This window comes from Dipodomys spectabilis, unplaced genomic scaffold (genome assembly GCF_019054845.1).
Source record: "Dipodomys spectabilis isolate Male_0828 unplaced genomic scaffold, ASM1905484v1 ptg000169l, whole genome shotgun sequence".
Lineage (NCBI taxonomy): Eukaryota > Metazoa > Chordata > Mammalia > Rodentia > Heteromyidae > Dipodomys > Dipodomys spectabilis.
Window position 1 is genome coordinate 8,345,069 of NW_024870846.1, and position 15,713 is coordinate 8,360,781.

At 47.0% G+C, this 15,713-nt stretch overlaps 1 protein-coding gene across 4 annotated transcripts in view; it reads left to right on the plus strand.

Moving 5' to 3' along the window:
• Positions 1–15,713, plus strand: part of Znf236 (zinc finger protein 236) — an 89,422-nt gene that overhangs the window by 53,812 nt on the left and 19,897 nt on the right. Inside the window, exons 18-26 of one of the 4 annotated variants that reach the window (XM_042693505.1) lie at positions 348–499; positions 2,689–2,901; positions 4,759–5,041; positions 7,756–7,859; positions 9,101–9,466; positions 10,425–10,570; positions 10,662–10,905; positions 11,348–11,527; positions 12,461–12,648. In XM_042693505.1, coding sequence (XP_042549439.1) covers positions 348–499; positions 2,689–2,901; positions 4,759–5,041; positions 7,756–7,859; positions 9,101–9,466; positions 10,425–10,570; positions 10,662–10,905; positions 11,348–11,527; positions 12,461–12,648 — 1,876 coding nt within the window. Of the gene's footprint in view, positions 1–347; positions 500–2,688; positions 2,902–4,758; positions 5,042–7,755; positions 7,860–9,100; positions 9,467–10,424; positions 10,571–10,661; positions 10,906–11,344; positions 11,528–12,460; positions 12,649–15,713 lie in introns of all 4 variants that reach the window. The other 3 variants (XM_042693504.1, XM_042693507.1, XM_042693506.1) reach the window with 3 other exon arrangements.

The window sequence follows — 15,713 nt, forward strand, 5'->3', positions numbered from 1 at the left end:
TATGTGTTAGTGATCTCGCTCTGAGCAGTGTGGGCACTATTGGAACTCTGTTAGTGATCATGTTCTGTGCAGAGTGGGCATGATTGGAACTCTGTGTGGCAGTGTTCGTGCTCTGTGCAGAGTTGGCGCTATCGGAACTCTGTGTGTTAGTGATCATGCTCTGTGCAGAGTGGACACTATTGGAACTCTATGCGTTAGTGATCACGCTCTACACAGGGAGGTCAGTATTGGAACTGTGTGTGTGAGTGATTGTGCTCTGAGCAGAGTGGGCACGATGGGAGCTCTTGTGTGTGATGATGTTCTGTGCAGAGTGAGCATGATTGGAACTCTGTGTGTTTGAATTTTAGGTGTGACTATTGCAATAAAGGCTTCAAGAAATCTAGCCACTTGAAGCAGCACGTGCGGTCACACACGGGGGAGAAGCCCTACAAGTGCAAGCTCTGTGGGCGTGGCTTTGTTTCATCTGGTGTCCTCAAGTCCCATGAGAAGACTCACACTGGTAATGGTCTCCTTATGCCTTTTTGTCTTTTATATGGAGCTCTATGGAGATACAGCCCCTGTACCGCCCAGTTCTCTAATAGTATGTAATTCAGTGGTTTTTATGATGTTTAGAGTTATGCAATCACCAGCACTATAATTTTAGGACTTTTAAAAAAATCATACCCCAAAAGTATTCTATAACTATTAACAGTCACTCCCCACATTCCTTAAATGTCCCCAGGAAACCCATGGTCTACCACCGCCTAGTAAATTGGTCTGTTTTAGACATGGCCTGTGAATAGGCTCATACTGTATGTGGTCTTTGGTGGCTGTTGTCTTTCAGGCATACAGTATATTTTAAATTTGTCTGAATAGTGGCCTGTATCAGCACTGCATTCCTTTTTATTTCCCATGTCATTCCTTTGTGTGCATAAATGTTTTAGTTTATCAAACTTTTCCACAGCAGCTACACGGTTACCTGTTCACCAGCAAATGTATTAGGTTCTGTTTCTCCACATCTTTGCTTGTCACTGCCTATCTTATTCAGACATAACAAGATGGACTGTCTTCAGAGAGTTAATGACTCAATATAGATATTATTTGCATATCTTTAGTGCTGATGACTTTTTTTTTTTGGTGCCTGTCCTGGGGCTCGAACTTGGGCCTGGGTGCTATCCCTGAGATTTTGCTCAGGGCTTAGTAGTCAGCTACTTGAGCCATAGCTCCACTTCCATTTTTTTTTTTTTCTGATGGTTAATTTGAGCTAAGAGTCACACAGAGACTTTCCTGCCCAGGCTGGCTTTGAACTACAATCCTCAGATCACAGCCCCCTAAATAGCTAGGATTACAGGCATGGCTAATTATTTTGAACTTTCCATGTGCTTAGTGAAAAATGACTAGAGACTGGGAATGTGGCTTAGAGGTAGAGTGCTTGAAGCACTCTCATATGCGTGAAGCCCTGAGGTCCATTCCTCAGTACCACGTACATAGAAAAAGCCAGAGGGGTTCTGTGGCTCAATTGCTAGCCTTAAGCAAAAGAAGCTCAGGGACCAGGCCCAGGCCCTAAGTTCAAGCCTCAGGACTGGAAAAAAGAAAAAAAGAAAGAAAAATGTCTACTAATCCTGTGGCCATCTTTATATTACATTATTTGTCTCCATGTTATGGAGTTGGTAAGGTTTTTTTGTTTTAAATATACATTGGTTATTGGATGTTTGACAGATGGTTTCCATGACTTGTAATTAAATATATTGTCAGTGTAATGTAGTTAGCTGTTTAATTTAGTGTACGTATTTAACGTACTGAAAATATACATGCTGACATCAGGTATTTTTGAAAGGATGTGTATAGATAAACCGAGGGAGAAGTCTTAGGGCCTGGCCCTCCTGCAGGTGACTGGTGGGGCTACGTAAGGCTGTTAGAAGGATGACTGGGAGATTGGTGATGTGCTGGAGGCACCGTGGAACTGTTTGTGACTGATGAGCTGTGGATAGAAGACAGGGCCAGGTGCTTGATCTGAAATGAGGCTGGGGACAGGGCTTCCAGACTTTCTGGGGTCCAACTTAATCTACGTTACCTGATGAGGCAGTGATACAAGATGAGGTTTAGAAAAACACTCCTGGGGCCAAATCTACCAACTTTTGTTGGTAGCTGTGAATGACCAAAGACAGAGACATCTTAGTTTGTTGTGAGCAGCCTCTTCCTGGAGGCTGTTCGTTTTGGTAGAGAATGTGTATTCCCAGCGACATGGCAAGTAGAGATAGGAGGATCACAGGCCAACCTAGGCAAAATGTCAATGACAGCCTATCTCAAGCCAGGCAGGATGGCATGTGGTTGAAATCCTAGTTTCTGAATCCTAACCACTTGGAAGGTGGAAGCTGGAGGACTGAGGGCTAAGGGATATTATAAGGTCCTAGGCAAATAGCAAAATCCTATCTGGCAAGTAACTATACACACTGAAGGGCTGGGGATTGGGTCAAATGGTAGGATGTTTGGCTAGCACGCACATGGTCCTGAGTTCAAATCTCAGCACTGCCAAAGAAAACGAGAAAGAATATAGTAAGATGTACTCTGTCCTGTGTTCTTAAACCAATTCTTTCCCTAAAATTCACACAGCACAGTGAGTGAGCTGTCCTTTGGGAGCTCTTGAACGAGTACTTGCTTTTGAGTGCTTGCAGTTTTTCTTGATACTCTGTCTTGGCTGTTGTACAGGAGTAAAGGCGTTCAGCTGCAGCATCTGCAGCGCCTCGTTTACCACCAATGGCAGCCTCACCAGGCACATGGCCACACACATGAGCATGAAGCCTTACAAGTGCCCGTTCTGTGAAGAGGGATTCCGCACTGCTGTTCACTGCAAGAAGCACATGAAGAGACACCAAATGGTCCCCTCTGCTGCGGCCACCACCACGGAGACAGAGGCAGCAGGTATTCAGACACCCATGTAGAAATGGGCTAATGTCCAAATCATATCTGGCTGTGTCATCTTTAAGCTTTAAAATGGATCTTACATGCCCCAGAGAAAGACATCAGAGAGGCTGAACAGAAAGCTGTGCCTTTTCATGGCTGCACTGTCCCTGCCTTGCTCATGCGCACAGTTGGGGGTTGATGTCTGGCAATGGCAGCGTGCTGGTGTGCTGTTGGGGTCTTTTGAATCTCCTTGTGATTGAGCTTATTGGACAAAGGCTGCAGAAGCACAGATTATGCCTGGCTAGGCCTGGAGCCCAGCACATACCCTCGACTGGCTGTGAAGTATGGAGAGCCACATCTGTTCTTTCCTGGAATCGGAGCTAGCTCTTTGCTCCCCGACCATGTGTGCTTATTCTTGGCCATCTGAGGGGCTGATTTCATGAATCCATCCAGTTTAAGCAAGTGAATCTGCCCAACTCCAGACCATGTGGGGTGGGAGTTGATTTTCTTGCGTAGGCCTTTTTGTACCTGTCAGATAATTACCTTTTCGCAGATTCCACAGGGGATATCACAGTGTGAGACTCTGCTCACTGTGTCTCTTCTCTAGAGACACCAGCTCACTGTTGCCTTCCGGGCCGTCCTCACACCTCTGAGGGCGTAGTCCCTGTCTCCCCTGGGCTGTCACGGCATGGTGGTACCCGGGTTAGTCCAGCCAGTGTCGTGGGCGATGGCTTGGAGGCAGCACAGTCAGTGTTCTGCAGAGGCCCCTGCTTGTCTCCTCGGTTGCTACAACCCCTCCCCCTGTCTGTGTCATCACCTGACCTTCAGGTCACAGGCCTCAGGTCCTCATGTGCTACCCTGGAATGCGAGCGCTGCTGCCTGCTCCTCCATTCTGAGGCAACAGCTCCAGCGAGGACATTGACAGGCAGTGGCTCAGCAGCCCTTTCCGCAGACAGCTCAGAATTACCTGGAGGGTGCTCTGTATCTTTCAGCCTGGCAGTTTGGTAGTGCCTTGATTCCCAGTTAGTCAGTGCTGCGTGAGGTGAGGAAAGCAGCTTCTCTCCCAGGCATTATTTCTAGAGCTCTGAGATTTGGAGAGAGATATGCAGCAGGAATAACATGTATGTGCAGTTACGTGTTCGTGGGTTCACAAAGCTGTGATTCCAGAGGGTTCCTCATGCTGCCACATACACATTTATAAATCACCTTCCTTATTGGCACTCGGCCACAGGAGAAAAGTTTCCTGTTTAATCCCAGCCATACCCACACCCAGAGTCTGGCTGTAAGGAATGATTGATTTACTGTAAGGATTGAGCTCTAGGCCTTATGTTATTAGGTAAATGTTCTGTGCTCTTTCACTTCACCCACATGCCTAGTCCTTTGCTTTCAGTTTGTTCAGCTGGGGTCTCATGCTAATATTGCTCGGGCTGTCCTGGAATTCGGTTCTCCTGCCTCTGCCTCTTGAGCATCTGGGACCGCAGGCATGTCCTGCACATCTGGCTTTGTGGTGGGACCTGCTTCCTGATGATTCTGTGACAGTCGGGTTTCCTCTGTCTGCTCTGTGCAGGCCTCCATCATGGCCTGCCTCTCCTCTTGAGGCCTGTGCCAGTCAGCGTTGTCAGGGGCACTGTCTGTAAGCTGCTCCTGTGACTTTGCGGGCTTTACAGGTGAAATATGGCACTGTAGTGGACTGTATTTTCTTCTTCTGGAACTTGCACCAAGTGGATATTGAATCTCTTGACTCTGTCTTGTGTGACAGACTGTCCCCTTCCCACCTTCCCTCCCATCTTTTCATGAGTTTCTAAGAAAAGATGATGCAGGTGAGAACTTCAGCTTTTATGGGGATTCTGAATTATTTTCCTGTGTGCTGTGTAGACACGTGTATGGAGGATGAAGAAGAGAACTCTGACAGAAGTGCATCAAGAAAGCCTCGCCCTGAGGTCATCACGTTCACAGAGGAGGAGACAGCCCAGCTGGCCAAGATTCGACCCCAGGAGAGTGCTACGGTGTCAGAGAAGGTGCTGGTACAGTCTGCTGCAGAAAAGGACCGCATTAGCGAGATGAAAGACAAGCAGGCAGAGCTGGAAGCAGAGCCCAAGCATGCCAACTGTTGCACATACTGCCCCAAAAGTTTCAAGAAGCCCAGCGACCTGGTGAGGTGAGGGAGCCACTGTCCTCCCCGGTGGGCCCAGACACCGAATGTGTCTGCCCCCCATCAGCAGACACGTTACCTGTGAGCCTGTGGGAACTCTAGTAAGCTCATTCTTGGCAACAATGAGGAGGAGGAGGAGGAAGAGGCCTGTGTTCTCTGCTGATTGCTTACGTGTATTTATGGTGGTAGTGGTAAAGGAAGTGACAGCTGATTGACGTGTTGAGGAAGACAGGTGCTACACATGAGGGGTCCCTGCTCAGAGGACCACTGGTCCACGTGAGCATCAGGACACGGAGTTGAGCAGGGTGTTGGGAATCTGGGTGATAGAAGGAGGAGCTCAGCACTGTCCAGGCCACGGGAAGAGGCTGAGTTCAGCCATTCATTCCTGCACACTATTAATACTGTTTCCCTATACATCCGGGGGATGCTTAGTTCTGCTAGCAGCTTTTTTTTTCTTTTGCACAATTTTCTTGCTCCTTGTCAGCTCCTTTGTTAATTTTAATTTTCTTCTCTTTTGGCTTAAGATCTGGTCTCATCTGAGACCAGATTGCTTTGATTTATGAGGTAAGAATGGCTCATGCTTCTAATCTGCCATCTAGCCCTGCCTCCAGCAGCTGAGATTGTAGCCCAGCAGCTTAATAACAGGACTGTGACGACCGTAAGATGACTAATGATGGACAGATTGCCGCAGAACTAGACGGAGAACTTTCCCTGTGTCCCGTGCTCTATGAGGTGGAGACGGGCAGTGGGGTGGGAGGTGTTGAATGGGGCTGTTCCAAGGGGAGTGTGAGGGTTCTGGATGGCACAACTCCTAGGGCAGGGCAGTCAGGGAGCCTTGAGGTTGCTTTCAGCAAGACAGAAGGTGTGGACAGAGAAGGCCTGGAAGGTGTGACGTGTCTCAGGTCAGGACAGGAAGTCAGGAACTTGGTGATATGATCTGAAGTCAGCTAATAAAAGAATAGGATGCTAAACTACAGAGGACTGTTAAAACCAACAGGGAGGGCTCTCTCCTGGTGGGAGTTTGCGGAGAGCACAAATGGGACAATTGTGCTGGACACATTTGACAGTAGGGCAGACAGTAGTGGAGACAGCTCTGAGCCGCACAGATGGCCGGCCAGCCCTGTGCTGGTGAGCAGCCAGTAGCCACAGCTTTGTGTCCTGTCCAGGCTCAGTCTGGGACAAGTCATAATAGAACACATCATAAAGCAAGGTGGAAGATGTTCTGCTCCCAAGAGATAATACTGTTGACGGTTTCCTGTGTGTGTTCAGAAATGCCTGTACATGTCCACCGACATGAATGTCTGCGATTCTGGTGTCCATTTCATTTTTACCTATCAGGGAGCCCTCCACATCTTTCCTACAGATGTTGAATTTATAAACTTCTCTCTGTGTTCTGCTGCCTGGATACCCCAGCGTTGTGTCCCAGGCCTGCTGGTGGCCATGAAGTGCTCATAGTGATATAGATGAGACACTGGGGCGTGTCCTCTGAGCAGCTCCTGGCTGGGCTCACGGCTCACTGCCGCACGTGGCACACCCCAGCGGGCCTGCGCTCATGCACTTCCCTCCGTCCCACGTCTGTTTGAGTGTGCAACTCTGCCACCCTGCTCTTTGAATCGAGCACACTTGTCTGCCTGTGCATGTGTCTTAGCTGTCTGCTGTGTTGTTAAGAACAGGCCGTCACTTCACACTGTGAGCTGCACTGCCTTTGTTTATCTGGAGCTGGTTGTTTTACTGGTTTGTAGGACACTTTAATTTTCAAGGAAATTAGGCCTGTCTTTATTAATTTTATATCTATCTTTGTTGTTACTTAGATTTGTTTATGTTTTTTTCTTTGACTTCAGAGTGGTAGGAATTTCTAATGACAGGGTTACAGATGGAGAATGACAAGATCTCAGGAAGGGATTTAAAGATCAGAGATACTGGAGTATGAGAGAATTTAAAAAGAAAAAACTTTTTTTTTTTTTTTTGGGGTCCAGTCATGGGGCCTGAACTCTGGGCCTGAGCGCTGTCCCTCAGCTCTTCAGCTCAAGGCTAGTGTTCTACCACTTGAGCCACAGTGCCACTCTCAGCTTTTTTCTTTTTGCTTATGTGGTGCTGAGGAATCAAACCCAGGGCTTCATGTATACAAGGCAAGCACTCTATCACTGAGCCACCTTCCCAGCCCAAGAAAAACTTTTTATATGCCTGAGTTATGAATCTGCTGAGGTTTCTTCCTCCCCCCCCCTCCCACCGCCAGTCCTGGGGCTTGAACTCAGGGCCTAGGCACTACCCCTGAGCTTCTTTTGCTCAAGACTAGCACTCTACCACTTGAACTACAGCACCACTTCTGGCTTTTTCTGTTTATGTGGTACTGAGGAATAGAACCCAGGGCTTCATGCATGCCAGGCAAGTACTCTATCACTAAGCCACATTCCCAGCCCAAGAGATTTTTTTTTTTTAGGCAAAGATTCAAATATTATTTCCATTACTTGCAAAACTATTGGTAGGCAGACTTCTTTTTTTAAATATGTATTTTATTGTTTCTGTAGAGGTGATAGTAGATGAGACAGGTTATGGAATATTTTTGGAGAGTGAAGCTTAAAAGTTTTATTTGGCCACATTTAATTAGAACTTAGTAATGTATTATTTTTATTAAGATGGTTGTAAGTTTTCAAATGTAAAATTTATAAATGCATGCAGTTTAAAAGAAAATCACTTAATTACAAATGGTTTTTGGACAGGCATGTTCGCATCCATACTGGAGAAAAGCCATATAAATGTGATGAATGTGGAAAGAGTTTCACGGTGAAATCTACCCTTGATTGCCATGTGAAAACGCACACAGGTAAGGAGCAGCTCCTGTGATATCGGTAGATGCCAGGTGTGTCATATCTGAACAGAACTTTGCCTGAGTATTTTCAAAAATTATAAAGTGTAAAATTCAGGACCTACAAAAATATATATGGGAGACTTTTTATTCTTGACAAGGAAAATGAGCTAACTAAGAAAAAGGGAGTAGATCTCAAAAGTCAAGTTGCAAATCATCTTCTTATACAGGCTTACAGATTTTCTTCTCAAACGTGACCTTAGGCAGGCAGTCGGCTGTGGTTTTGTAGAATCTGAGAACGTGGTAAGTCTGACAGTAGTCACTGGGCTGTACACTGTGAGAAGAAAATCTTATGAAGGGAGAACTCACCAGTCATTTTCCTTGCCTTTCTTCCACCGGATTTGAGGACCTACGAGTCAGTTGGACCCATCCAGATGGCATCCTCCATGCTTGAGTCCACCTCGCCGTGCGTCAGTGTGGTCACAGAGTGGCTCTCCTCCTTCTGACGAGGGACCCATCTGTGAGCCTGATGCGGGTGAGGCAGGCTGCGTCCTGAGCTGTAGGCTCCTGCTCTGAAGGGGCTCCGTCACTGCCGCTGTGATGCACCAAGACACACGTGTGACACACAACCCTCAGAGAACATTAGAGAGGGTTGAGATGATCAAACTGTTATTAACAGTTCAAATTGGAATAAATGGAATCTGTGCAAAGTTCTACAATGCTTTCCTGATGGGCTCTTTGAAACTGTATGAACAGACATGGGAACATTTAATAAGATTCTTTATTGTAAGTTGAGTGCTGGTGGTTCACACCTATAATCCTAGCTACTAGGAAGTTGAGATCAGAGGATTGCAGTTTGAAGACAGCCTGGGCAGGAAAGTCTGGGAGACTCTTAATCTCCAATTAGACAGCAAAAAAGCTGGAAAGGGGAACTGTGGCTCAAGTGGTGGAGCATGAGGATAATGCCCAGGTCCTCAGTTCAAGCCCCAGGCCTGGCACCACGGAAAGAAAAATTCTTTTTGCAGCTGCTCTAGTCAGTGCTTGAATCATACTATGGTTTCCAGATACTGAAACTCAGAGAGTTGTGAAAATTCAGAATTACAGTTATGAACAGCTCTGGCAGTTTCCAGAGCTGCCGACATCCCGCTGTGATGGGTCTCTACCGCACTTCCTGGTGGTGTCTGAGCATCCACTCGCCTGCCAGGGTGTCTGTGAGGGGCCAGTCACCAGCCCCCACTCATTCTTGTGGCTTTTCACAGGTCAGAAGCTGTTCAGCTGCCACGTGTGCAGCAACGCCTTCTCCACGAAGGGAAGCCTGAAGGTCCACATGCGCTTGCACACGGGAGCCAAGCCTTTCAAATGTCCACACTGTGAGCTACGCTTCCGCACGTCAGGGCGGAGGAAGACTCACATGCAGTTTCATTACAAGCCAGACACGAAGAAAGCCAGGACGTCTGTGGCACAAAGCCCTTCGGAAGGACTGCGGCCTGTGAACCTCCTCAATTCTTCCTCCCCTGACCCCAGTGTGTTCATCATGAATAACTCGGTTCTGACAGGGCAGTTTGATCAGAATTTGCTTCAGCAAGGGCTGGTGGGCCAGGCTATCCTCCCTGCCTCTGTGTCAGGTGAGGGCTCCATGGGGGTGGACTGGCCACTCATAGTGCATGTCCCCTCATCTGTCTCTGGACTGAAGAAATACCACTTGTAGCAGCTAGAAAGCTCCCTTCCTTGAGCCTTTCCTTTGCAAGGCAGCAGGAAGAATTCACATTTCATTGTTCACCCATCCACTTCCCATTCCTTTTCCCATCACATTTACTTCTTAACACCTCAACACATCGATTAGCTTTTGTTTTTGTTTTTGTCAGACGTGGGCCTGAACTCTGGGCCTGGGCGCTGTCCCTCAGCTCTTCAGCTCAAGGCAAGTGCTTTACCGCTTGAGCCACAGCACCACTTGCAGTTTTCTAGTGGTTTTTATTGGAGATAAGAGTCTCATGGACTTTCCTGCCCGGGCTGGCTTTGAACCGTGATCCTCAGATCTCAGCCTCCTGAGTAGCTAGGATTACAGGCGTAAGCAACCGGCGCCCAGCTAGCTTTTGTTCTTAAACATTTCTTTTCCATCATCATTCCCCAAAACTTAGTAATGAGATACGTACTTTACCCAAATACAACATTTACTACAGTGCCTTACCCAGTTGTCACAGGGACCCATGGTGGTTAGAAAGACTTAAATGTATTCACATACTTAGAAATAAATGTTGCAGCCTGCTAGTGTTTAGACATTCCTGTGTGCCTTCCCTTTGAAAACAGCTGTGTAGCCACTCCTTAGTGGTTATTCTGTTTTAAATCTTGGACTAACTGGTAGGTGCTTTTGAGCCATCTTTCTGATATGTGTCAAAGAGGTTTATTTCAGTGTTTGATTTTGTTCTGGTTCAGTTAGTTAGCATAGATATTAGTATTCTTTAACTAGGTCATATTAATACGACATATCAGCCTTGCATATTTATGTAAATAGGGAGCTTCTATGAGTTCTTTCAGACTTTAAAGCATTTCTGACTCTCGGTCCTTCGCTTTTCTTCCGGCCAGCCGGTGGGGACTTGACGGTATCTTTGACGGATGGGAGCTTGGCTGCCCTGGAAGGTATCCAGCTACAGTTGGCTGCTAATTTGGTTGGCCCAAACGTTCAGATTTCTGGAATTGATGCCTCCAGCATTAATAACATCACGTTGCAGGTATGACAGCTGCCATACTTTTTTGCCTCGGTATTGCCTAAATTACATAGATGGTGTCACATTTTCAGGACACATGTCTCTTGCTTTTCAGATTGATCCAAGCCTTTTGCAGCAAACTCTACAGCAGAGCAGCCTGCTCACGCAGCCACTGTCAGGGGAGTCCGGCATGGCCTCACAGAGCAGCTCTGTCCCAACTACTCCAGACAGCACTGTCCCAACCAGCGTGGTCATTCAGCCCATCCCAGGCCTGTCCTTGCAGCCCACGGTGACCTCTGCTAATCTGACCATTGGCCCACTGTCAGAGCAAGATTCTGTGCTGACCACCAGCAGCAGTGGTGAGGGCTGGACACTCACACACTCCAGCAGCTGGAGAGTGTTTTGTGCTGATGACTGCATATTTGATTAGGACATAATGTAGCCATTTTCTTTGTAAAGCTAAAGCTCTAAGAATGAGTTTATCTTAATTAACAGTGCTCATTCAGTATGTCTGTAGATTGCTATATTCCTAGATTTACTTTTCTCATGCTGGCTTCCCTTTTCATCCTAAGGCTTTTGAAAATAGTCTTTATTACTTATTAGTCATTGTTTTATTGCAGCACTGGGGATGAACTCTGTGGCTTTGTGCATGCTAGGACAAATCTTTTTCCATGACGTAATTAGAGATGATTGCTAGTTTATTTTAGCCTTTATCTTTTTGAAGTAACAATTTGTAAATGAGTAAAGAGAGCTGTGTTCCGTGGTGGAGCTTAACTGTGGTTTGCTGTGTCTGATAAGCAGGAACCCAGGACCTCACTCAGGTGGTGACTTCACAGGGCATCGTGTCTACCTCCACAGGCCCCCACGAGATCACCCTGACCATCAACAACTCAAGCCTCAGCCAGGTCCTGGCCCAGGCCGCCGGCCCCACCGCCACGTCATCTGCGGGGTCTCCCCAGGAGATCACCCTGACTATCTCTGGTGAGTAAGTTACAGACTAAATGATTAGTGCAGATCATCTTGCTTGGTTCTCTTTTCCACAACACTCATCTCTGCCCAAGTCATGGCTCATTTAATTACTTTCCAGAGTTGGCTACTTAGCTGTTCTTGTTTAGCAAAGTGAGGAATGGCTTTCTGATTCTTATGTTCCATTCATCAAGGAACGTAATTGGTGTGAGCTGGGCACACCAGGACACAATCAAGCATGATGCTTGCCTGCTTAAGTCTTCAGAATACTACTCAGATTACGTGGAAAAAGTTAAAGTACATAGACAGAAAAGCCATTTGCTACGAAAATGTCCTTAAAACTGGATTCTGCAGGTCAGCCACTGAGCCTTTGCTGCCCTGTGTCACAAGGCCCAGAAGGGAGCCTGGGTGTGGGCATGGCTCATAGAAGAAAAGACCAGTCCTTGCCTGATATGTCACAGGTTCGTCCTCTCAGCACTAACTGCTAGAGGAAATATGGAGAGGCTTTGTTGTCCTTTTGAAAGAAAACCCCTATGTCATACAAGACATGTTAGTACATAAAAGCTCGCACAAGCTGTCTTGGTAGCATGCCTTCCAGAACACATAGATGTGAGGGCTGAAGGGAGAGGAGGAACAGAGCTCCCCAGGTTGCCCTGCTGCACTTGGAACTTGGTGCTGAGCGTCCTGAGCACCCTGCTTGGTGCTGGGAGTTGTCCGACTTTTCCTCCTTGGTGGTAGCAGGGGTATCATTTCCCTTCTTCCATGCTGCTCTTTCTCTGCCATTTACTGAAGAAGCAGTGTGTACCCACCTGTAGAGCTACACACTCAGAAAACAAAAAAGTGAATTCTGGTGCTGTTAGATGTGCAGGAGCCGCTGCACAGCTCTTCTCACGCCCCGGGAAAGTGGCTTCCCCACTGTCCAGTGACCTTCCCTTGCCTCTTTCATAGAGCTAAATCCTGCAAGTGGGACCATCCCTTCGTCCACACCAATGTCGCCCTCAGCCATCTCCAGCCAGAACCTGGTCATGTCCTCTTCAGGCATGGGGGGTGATGCGAGCGTCACGCTGACCCTGGCTGACACTCAGGGTGTGCTGTCAGGAGGCCTGGACACGGTCACGCTCAACATCACCTCGCAGGTGAGTGTCCTAGGGGACCAGAGGTGCCCGTGGAAACATCAGCTTCTTCTGTGCTAAGGCTATACTGCTTCCTTTCACAATTAATACTTTTCTCACTAAAAAAGTAATATGGTCAATGTAGAGATCCATAAAATTCCAACCATTAATTTCACAGCGCAAATAGAACTAGGATGGACATGTTGGTGAATATGGCTATGTATGCAAGATAACCTTTTCCACATTCTGCATAAATAAGGTCATGTGGCACATTGTGACTATCTTCTTTTATGAGTAATTTTGATAGAGCTGAACTTTGTTGCTGGTGGTAGTTGTAGGGCTTGAACTCTACACTGTCCCTGAGCTTTTGTGCTCAAGGCTAGTATTCTACCACTTTGATCCATAACACTTCTGGGTTTGGGGGGATTGGAGACAAGAGTTTTACAGACTTTTGTGCCTAGGCTGGCTTCAAACCATGATCCTCAGATCTCAGCCTCCTGAGTAGCTCGGATTACAGACATGAGCCACCAGCAGCCCGCATAAAGCAGAACATTTAATGGCTGTACAGCATTTAATTTTGTAGATGAGGCTCCTCAAAGGAATAGTTATTTTGGAGTTTACTAAGTCATACAGAATTGTGAATTCCTGCCAGGTAGGCTCCATCAAAAGCGTGTATCTTTTACTATCCTGCCTCGGCTGAAGGTGCCTGGAAAGTTTTCAGAGTCTCACCTAGAAAACTCATGGTAATAGGTCAGCTTCTCAGATGTTCACCATCAGCACTGAGGTGCAGGTGGCATGAGTGGCTTAGCAGTGCTCTGCAGTGGAAGTGTTGCACGCGAGTGTGGAAGCAGAGCTGAGAGAGCCAGACGCAGGAGTCACCACAGGTACGTATCACAGAAAGTCCAGGAAAGAAGGCGTGGGCGTTTAGCCCAGCGGAAGGGCGCCCACCCAACGCGCGCACAAGGCCCTGGGTATGGTCCTCAGCCCTGGAAAAAAAAAAAAAGTCCAGGAAAGAAAATGGTCCTAAAACCATGTTAGTAGTTTACTTAAATTATGTTTTCCCATAGTTTCTGCCCAACAGGCAAAATTGAAACCATGCCAGAGTATTGAAGTCCAGAATTAATCCTAACTACAAGAGCAGCACTTTATGTATTCATGACAGGAATTGTACTTTATGAGTTCTTATAATGTTTTAAATGAAGCTACTTATTGTTACAGATAATTGACCAGGTGAAAATATTTAAAACTTGATATGTAGACATGTATATGTGGCTTTGGGAGCTCAGTAAAAAAATCAGGTCAGGAGCTGACAGGTCTTATTAAGACCTGTGGTGTGGCCAGAGCCTGCACGGGACCAACAGCCCTCTACGGCTTCAAGGACCTGTGGTGTGGCCAGAGCCTGCACGGGACCAACAGCCCTCTCATGGCTTCAAGGACCTGTGGTGTGGCCAGAGCCTGCACGGGACCAACAGCCCTCTCATGGCTTCAAGGACTGGGGACGTCTGGTCCTGCTGCTTGCAACAAGAAACCTCAGTAGTTTTGTGTGGCATAGTAAGACTGCATAGTAAGAGTGCCTTAAAGGTGCTCTCTTTTTCACATTTACATCAGTAAATGTCATTTATATTCTCTAGTGTCACCTGTAGTTTTTATGGTGGAGTAATATCCTCTGCTGCCATTAGGTGTCGTGGTAGACTGGAGATAATTACACTGAGTCAATAACCCAGGGTGTAGAAAGATAAATACTGTGTTTTGTCTCCATACACAGGATTTGAACACACTGACTTGATGAAGTATAGAGAAGAATATGAGCCACTAAGGCTAGGAAGGTTGAGGGAGGAGAGGGAGACTGCACATTCGGGTGGCATGCATCCTAGAGTACTGCAGTGTGGCAGGTGGTGCCCTTCAGAGGGAAGGTGGGAGGATCCCCCACACTTAGCTTGAGAGCCTACATGTTCCTTGACATTTCAGGGTGCTCTGTGCACAGGAATGCTGGTTTATAACCACGTAGCTTAGAGACTCGCATCTGAAGAGGTCCACTGTCCACTACAGTGTGTGTTTGTGGAAATCTTAAAAAACGTAAACAGTTCAATGGCTAGTTAATAGGGAATTGAATAGTGCTAGAACCACAATGCAGATGGTATTGTACAGGTGAGTGTTTTTTAACATTTTAGAGTTTTGTTCACAAAATCTAGTGCTAGGACATACGATTACCTTGAAGAGCAGCCTGGTGTCACTGGTGGTCGCTCCCACATTCTCCTCCTACCAGGTCTTCCCTAAACCTTGCTTTTAGTTCCAGCTCCTGGCAGTTTCTCATCTCCTTTCTGTCCCTGCAGGTTTGTTCTGGCAGTTGATATAATCGGAACAGCAGCAGATAGTTGTTGTTTCCAGGTCGCAGAACCCCACCAAGAAGACGACCGAGAGTCAGACTCTACAGCTGTTTTAAGGTTTTATGTAGACGGGCTGCAGCTCGGGCCTCGTCCTACACTCTGACACAGTGGAGCCTAGGAGGAGAGCCCCGAGCTAAAGATTTGCAGGGTTTATAAAGGCACACAACCAACCAGGTGTTTGGATTACCACCACGTGTTGCTCTGCTAGACAGAATTTGCTGATCTTAGGTTTAATTTAAACAAGCAACAAGTGGTCACTGCCTGCAAACTTTAACCCTTCATTCCCCTCCTTGACTTATGGTCCTGAGACACAATCTTATGGCTCTGGTCCAAAACTACACTCCAACAGTTCTCAATCTTGACTAGTCCCTCTCTGACCTTAGCCATGTTGTCTTTTGCTATTCAAAGTTCCCCTTGTTGTTGAGTGGCTCCCAGGAGTTCTGCAAATGATCAACAATACCAATAACAATCAGTCCACTTTTCTTTACACGGAGTGGTTGGGTAGGATGCTTGGAGACTTCCCATGTTTCCCCATGGCCATCCAGGGCAAAGGGGTCAGCCGGTCTGGCGTGGGAGCAGTGGATCCAATCAGCAATGCCATCCACCTTAAGGGCAGTGAGTGTAGCCAGTAGCACCATGTAAGGTCCCTTCCACTGTGGTTCCAGAGATCTCAAGTTGTGCCTTCAAACAAACACCCAGTCC